The 7,684-nt window shown below is 43.1% G+C and overlaps 1 protein-coding gene across 1 annotated transcript in view; it reads right to left on the bottom strand.

Moving 5' to 3' along the window:
* Positions 1-436: 436 nt before the first annotated feature.
* crata (carnitine O-acetyltransferase a) overlaps positions 437-7,684 on the bottom strand; it is a 43,992-nt gene continuing 36,744 nt past the window's right edge. Inside the window, exons 11-13 of the mRNA XM_038971369.1 lie at positions 7,389-7,587; positions 2,323-2,460; positions 437-1,795 (exon numbers count right to left, since the gene is read on the bottom strand). Coding sequence (XP_038827297.1) covers positions 1,580-1,795; positions 2,323-2,460; positions 7,389-7,587 — 553 coding nt within the window. The 3' untranslated portion in view covers positions 437-1,579. The remainder of the gene's footprint in view (positions 1,796-2,322; positions 2,461-7,388; positions 7,588-7,684) is intronic.

Below are 7,684 nucleotides of genomic sequence, written 5' to 3'. Positions count from 1 at the left end.
AGAGGAGATCTGCATGGAGGAATGGGCCAAAATACCAGCAACAGTGTGTGAAAACCTTGTGAAGACTTACAGAAAACGTTTGACCTCTGTCATTGCCAACAAAGGGTATATAACAAAGTATTGAGATAAACTTTTGTTATTGACCAAATACTTATTTTCCACCATAGTTTGCAAATAAATTCATTAAAAATCCTACAATGTGATTTTCTGGATTTTTTCCCCTCATTTTTATCTGTCATAGTTGAAGTGTACCTATGATGAAAATTACAGGCCTCTCTCATCTTTTTAAGTGGGAGAACTTGCACAATTGGTGGCTGACTAAATATTTTTTTGCCCCACTGTATACGTTTGTTTTTGGAATTCATTTTTAAAATATAATTATAAAAAATATATATATATATTTTTGAGTGTACATATACCAGGCTTGAAACTTGGATGATTTTCACAAACAATTGTTTAATGTTAATCACCAGTATTAAGTACATAACCAGTGCTATTTACAGCATTCAGAACCCAGACACACACACAAGTACCTTCAAAATTGAAATGTCTGTATTTACCAGTGTTGGGGAGTAAACTACACATAGTTCAACTAGTAATTTAACTACATTTTGCAGTATTTACATATACTTATTCACAAAGTAGTTTGGATGTAGTGAACTACTTTTTCAAAGTAACTATAGTTTTATTATGGGTAACTTTAGTGTAGCTTACCTTCTTCCAGTGTGAAGTAATTGGTAGCTTGGTAAACTATATTTGAGTAGCTTCCCCAACACCGGTATTTACACAATTAGTGTAAAAAAGTTAAAAAGGAAATCCCAGAAGGCAAGGCAGGTACAAAGTTCCGGTGTCCACCTCAAACACTTTCTCTTCCAAATAACATGCACTGTATTTGCTACAATCTCAAACATACTGTTATTAATTTAATTATACACAATTTAAACACAGCCATAATGATTCACTCTTTTTAGTGATCCACTCCTCAAACTCTATTTTGCTAACCTGTTTCCAGATCTGTTTGTGCCGTCTTGCCAACACCTATGGTCTTGTACAGAAATAAATCTGGGACCAGGCTATTGTTTTGCCACTGGCTCATCCACAATTATGATTGCAATACAAAGAATATGATTCGATCTGTACAAGTAAACCTGAATAATTTTTTTGATGAACAATGAACGTGAATTTAATAGTCTTAATATTACAGTCAATAAATCTTTCAATCTGTCATATAAACAACACGCCATCAAACTGATGTTGTACACCAAACCGCAACCGTAATGATGGCAACCATGTACTAGCTAAAACACCTGAATCTGGTCTGAAGCGGTATTAATCGATCTTGTATCAGTTTGTGGTGGCCTGGCCGGGCTCTGAACCAGGTCTGAGGCGAGCGGTCAATGGTGGCCTGGCCGGGCTCTGAACCAGGTCTGAGGCGAGCGGTCAATGGTGGCATAGGCCTTGGACCATCTGAAGTGGTCTTAAGCTGCCTTGTATCAGACAGTCTGTGTGGGCCTAAGTCTGAAGCAGTGTTCAGCCAAGCCTAGTCTGACCCTGAACTAGGTCTATCTCGGTTTGCCTCTCACAGCTTGGCCTTGGGGGTGCTCTCCAGCAGCATCCTCATGTCCAGCAAGGCCTGCTCCAGCCTCTCGGCCATGTGGGCCGCATTGGTCTCATTGCAGCTGTTGAACGCCGACACGGCAAAGTTGATGTGTTCTGCCATGGGGTTGTAGCACACGCCATAGCCGTCGGGTGCCACGGGTCCGAAGCACATCACACAGTCCGTCTTGGCTGGCACCTTTGGGGGAGGAGAAAGAAGGGGGGAGCGGGCAAGCTTACTTCTTACGGTATGAGCATTAGCTAGACCCCCTAAGTAGCCTCAGTAGCTAGACCCCCTAAGTAGCTAGACCCCCTAAGTAGCCTCAGTAGCTAGACCCCCTAAGTAGATTCAGTAGATAGTCATTAGAAGTTAGCTACATAGGGATCTAAGCTTGCTGGTGTAGGTATAAAAATGAGCAAACCAAGATGACACTTGGCTGACCCTAAGTGTCGGCCACTGACAACATTAGCTCAATAGCTAATTGTTAAGCTTCGCTACACCTGTCCCAATCGTGCAGGGCAGACAGACACGCAAGGAAAGAGTACTTCAGTACTACGGCACAGTGTTTTATCAACCAATTACGTCAGACTAGCAGTAATTCATCCAAAATGGTTTAATAAAAAACACTGTCACTGCATTGTCATATGGTTGTTCAGCCACCATATTGTGTTGCCAGATCGGAAAACAACAATGAGCGACAATGAAACGTCCCATAAGCTATTTACCTGGCTAGTGGAAAGGTTGTAGTGGTTGGCCACAGCGTACGAGGTGTCCATGAAGATCTCAGGCATGGAGGTCAGGTCTTCGATGGCCTGCAGCTTCAGCCCCAGAAGGTGTCGGTCTATGGCCTGGCCATGGATCGCCTGGACACAGCCAAACCATAGACATACATATTTATATCTAATATTCATACACATTGACGATGTGTTTAGGCTATATCATTGATCCAAACACACTGGGAAAACACACTTGACTTGTGCACTTCAAACCTTTTAATGTATTTTATTATAAGGGACTGCTAGTGTTCAGCGAATAGTGATTTTTGAGGTTGGTTTGGTTCTTAAAAAATAATCATTTTTATTTTTATTTCGATTCGTAATTTAATATATATATATATATATATATATATATATATATATATATATATATTTTTTTACATTAAATGTACTATGCGGATTGAATGCTGTAACACAGAATAAAACAATTAATAAAATGGTAATGACTGTCCATTACTGCTAATCCCTTATTAACCATAATTTATTCACATTACTTTAATAGGATGTTTCAGTTGTGTATATTACATTGGTTTAATTTGATGACTTTATTATTTCATTCAGTCATCATCTCATCTCTATAGAGCTGCTGCCTACGCTGTCTGACAACATCACTATTTTAGTAGTTCTTCAATGTAAATACTAACTATCAATCCCTTAGATCACGTATTTTCAGGAAGAGATACCTCGAAGTAGCTGCTTTCTATACCTCTCGATCACACGTTCTCTGTGTCTGCTCCACACTACTGAGGTATAGTAATCTCCACACAGACCGGACGAGTAGGCGGGCACGCAATGGATTATGGTCATTGTAGTTAATTACCATGTTTTCTGTGCTAAACTATGTGGAATATTGGCCTCCCTACTACATTGCACAGTTCGGGCTCGATCTTATTTATCTCTAGAGAAACTACAGCGCAATGTGCGCATTGAGCTCACAAAAAAAAAAACTAAATTCAAATTATTAAACCGACGTTTGTCAATTAGATGTTTAAAAAAACTAAAACTAACTACAGTAACTAACTAACGGTTAATCGCTCAGCACTAGTGAGTGCAGTACTCTGTCACTGATGAAGGTTGAGTAAATAGGGTGCCATAGGGTTGGGGTCAATTCCATTACAATTCTCCTCAGTGCTTTTCAATTAGGAACATTTGGAATATGGTTTAATTTCTGAATTGACTTGTTGGATTCAAACTTCTAACTTGTAATATCTACTGTGTGAGAAAGTTTCCATTCTGTCAGAACATGTTCTGGTTAAATCTCATGTATCCTATGGAGAGAAGGGCAACGGTCTGGTTTCAGTCAACAGATAAGGTAGGACAGCCGTGGATTAGGCAGGAGTGAGGAATGTGGGCCGAGGTCAGGTCAGATGAAGGGAGAAGGAACAGTCCTATGACATACACACATAGGAGGCAGGGCAATGACTACACCGAGGAGAGGCACCACTGAAGTTCCTGCCTAGCAACAGTTTCAAGCAGACCACCATAGTCCCTATGCCCAAGAACACTAAGGTAACCTGCCTAAATGACTACCGACCCGTAGCACTCACGTCCGTAGCCATGAAGTGCTTTGAAAGTCTGGTAATGGCTCACATCAACACCATTATCCCAGAAACCCTAGATCCACTCCAATTTGCATACCGCCCAAACAGATCCACAGATGATGCAATCTCTATTACACTCCACACTGCCTTTTCCCACCTGGACAAAAGGAATACCTACGTGAGAATGCTATTCATTGACTAAAGCTCAGCGTTCAACACTATAGTACCCTCAAAGCTCATCACTAAGCTAAGGATCCTGGGACTAAACACCTCCCTCTGCAACTGGATCCTGGACTTCCTGATGCGCCGCCCCCAGGTGGTGAGGGTAGGTAGCAACACATCTGCCACGCTGATCCTCAACCCTGGAGCTCCACAGGGGTGCGTGCTCAGTCCCCTCCTGTACTTCCTGTTAATCCCACGACTGCATGACCAGGCACAATTCCAACACCATCATTAAGTTTGCAGACGACACAACAGTGGTAGGCCTGATCACCGACCACGACGAGACAGCCTATAGGGAGGAGGTCAGAGACCTGGCCGGTGGTGCCAGAAGAACAACCTATCCCTCAACGTAACCAAGACTAAGGAGATGATTGTGGACTACAGGCGAAGGAGGACCGAGCACGCCCCCATTCTCAACGACAGGGCTGTAGTGGAGCAGGTTGAGAGCTTCAAGTTCCTTGGTGTCCACATCAACAACAAAACTAGAATGGTCCAAACACACCAAGACAGTCGTGAAGAGGGCACGACAAAGCCTATTCCCCCCCAGGAAACTAAAAAGGTTTGGCATGGGTCCTCAGATCCTCAAAAGGTTCTACAGCTGCAACATCGAGAGCATCCTGATGGGTTGCATCACTGCCTGGTACGGCAATTGCTCGGCCTCCGACCGCAAGGCACTACAAATGGTGGTGTGTACGGCCCAGTACATCACTGGGACTAAGCTGCCTGCCATCCAGGACCTCTACACCAGGCAGTGTCAGAGGAAGGTCCTAAAAATTGTCAAAGACCCCATCCACCCTAGTCATAGACTGTTCTCTCTACTACCGCATGGCAAGCGGTACCAGAGTGCTAAGTCTAGGACAAAAAGGCTTCTCAACAGTTTTTACCCCCAAGCCATAAGACTCCTGAACAGGTAATCAAATGGCTACCCGGACTATTTGCATTGTGTGCCCCCCCCCCAACCCCTCTTTTACACTGCTGCTACTCTCTGTTTATCATATATGCATAGTCACTTTAACTATACATTCATGTACATACCTACCTCAATTGGCTCGACCAACCAGTGCCCCCGCACATTGGCTAACTGGTCTATCTGCATTGTGTCCCGCCACCCACCACCCGCCAACCCCTCTTTTACGCTACTGCTACTCTCTGTTTATAATATATGCATAGTCACTTTAACCATATCTACATGTACATACTACCTCAATCAGCCCGACTAACCGGTGCCTGTATATAGCCTCGCTACTTTTATTTTTCACTGTCTTTTTACTGTTGTTTTTATTTCTTTACTTACAGTGGGGCAAAAAAGTATTTAGTCAGCCACCAATTGTGCAAGTTCTCCCACTTAAAAAGATGAGAGAGGCCTGTAATTTTCATCATAGGTACACTTCAACTATGACAGACAAAATGAGATTTTTTTCCCCAGAAAATCACATTGTAGGATTTTTTATGAATTTATTTGCAAATTATGGTGGAAAATAAGTATTTGGTCACCTACAAACAAGCAAGATTTCTGGCTCTTACAGACCTGTAACTTCTTCTTTAAGAGGCTCCTCTGTCCTTCACTCATTACCTGTATTAATGGCACCTGTTTGAACTTGTTATCAGTATAAAAGACACCTGTCCACAACCTCAAACAGTCACACTCCAAACTCCACTATGGCCAAGACCAAAGAGCTGTCAAACGACACCAGAAACAAAATTGTAGACCTGCACCAGGCTGGGAAGACTGAATCTGCAATAGGTAAGCAGCTTGGTTTGAAGAAATCAACTGTGGGAGCAATTATTAGGAAATGGAAGACATACAAGACCACTGATAATCTCCCTCGATCTGGGGCTCCACGCAAGATCTCACCCCGTGGGGTCAAAATGATCACAAGAACGGTGAGCAAAAATCCCAGAACCACACGGGGGGACCTAGTGAATGACCTGCAGAGAGCTGGGACCAAAGTAACAAAGCCTACCATCAGTAACACACTACGCCACCAGGGACTCAAATCCTGCAGTGCCAGACGTGTCCCCCTGCTTAAGCCAGTACATGTCCAGGCCCATCTGAAGTTTGCTAGAGAGCATTTGGATGATCCAGAAGAAGATTGGGAGAATGTCATATGGTCAGATGAAACCAAAATAGAACTTTTTGGTAAAAACTCAACTCGTCGTGTTTGGAGGACAAAGAATGCTGAGTTGCATCCAAAGAACACCATACCTACTGTGAAGCATGGGGGTGGAAACATCATGCTTTGGGGCTGTTTTTCTGCAAAGGGACCAGGACGACTGATCTGTCTGTGTAAAGGAAAGAATGAATGGGGCCATGTATCGTGAGATTTTGAGTGAAAACCTCCTTCCATCAGCAAGGGCATTGAAGATGAAACGTGGCTGGGTCTTTCAGCATGACAATGATCCCAAACACACCGCCCGGGCAACGAAGGAGTGGCTTCGTAAGAAGCATTTCAAGGTCCTGGAGTGGCCTAACCAGTCTCCAGATCTCAACCCCATAGAAAATCTTTGGAGGGAGTTGAAAGTCCGTGTTGCCCAGCAACAGCCCCAAAACATCACTGCTCTAGAGGAGATCTGCATGGAGGAATGGGCCAAAATACCAGCAACAGTGTGTGAAAACCTTGTGAAGACTTACAGAAAACGTTTGACCTCTGTCATTGCCAACAAAGGGTATATAACAAAGTATTGAGATAAACTTTTGTTATTGACCAAATACTTATTTTCCACCATAATTTGCAAATAAATTCATTAAGAATCCTACAATGTGATTTTCTGGATTTTCTTTTCTCATTTTGTCTGTCATAGTTGAAGTGTACCTATGATGAAAATTACAGGCCTCTCATCTTTTTAAGTGGGAGAACTTGCACAATTGGTGGCTGACTAAATACTTTTTTGCCCCACTGTACCTATTGTTCACCTAATACCTTTTTTGCAATGTTGGTTAGAGCCTGTAGGTAAGCATTTCACTGTAAGGTCTACCCCTGTTGTATTCGGTGCACGTGACAAATAAACTTTGATTTGATAGATGTGCAAGGAGTTGACTCCGCCCAGTAGAGGGTATACATATGTACTTGTGTAAACATGTCATTGTCTTATGCAGCTGTGTGACCCAGTGGGTGAATAAACTTGGTTTGAGCTTTATTAGTCGTCCGTGAGTTTTTGTTTGTCAGACAGACCGGAATCGAAATGAAATTGACCCCAAGCCTGTTGTGTGGGTATCTATCCTTTCTATTAGACTGTGCAGCACTCACTCACCATGTCAGTGTATGCCCGGTGGGCTTTCACAGCCTTCTCCAGTAGGGTCACTTTTTCTATATTCTGTTTGGCTGGGTCGTCCATGGCCTTGACGAAATTAGCAGAGTCGATGGAGCAGGAGCGGATGGTGTCGGTGCGACCCAGCTTGAACATACGCAGAGACGCGCTCTCATAGGTGGCACAGCACCGCTGATACATCCTGAGAGAAAGAGATCCCAGTTATATTGCATTGGTACAGTTTAAGGCTGGTAGGAGTTAGGTTAGAGAATATTTTGCTCTCTGGTGCCCTCAACTGG

The sequence above is a fragment of the Salvelinus namaycush genome, chromosome 31 (assembly GCF_016432855.1).
Source record: "Salvelinus namaycush isolate Seneca chromosome 31, SaNama_1.0, whole genome shotgun sequence".
In the NCBI taxonomy this organism is placed as follows: Eukaryota; Metazoa; Chordata; class Actinopteri; order Salmoniformes; family Salmonidae; genus Salvelinus; species Salvelinus namaycush.
This window is presented reverse-complemented; position numbering and strand designations above follow the sequence as displayed.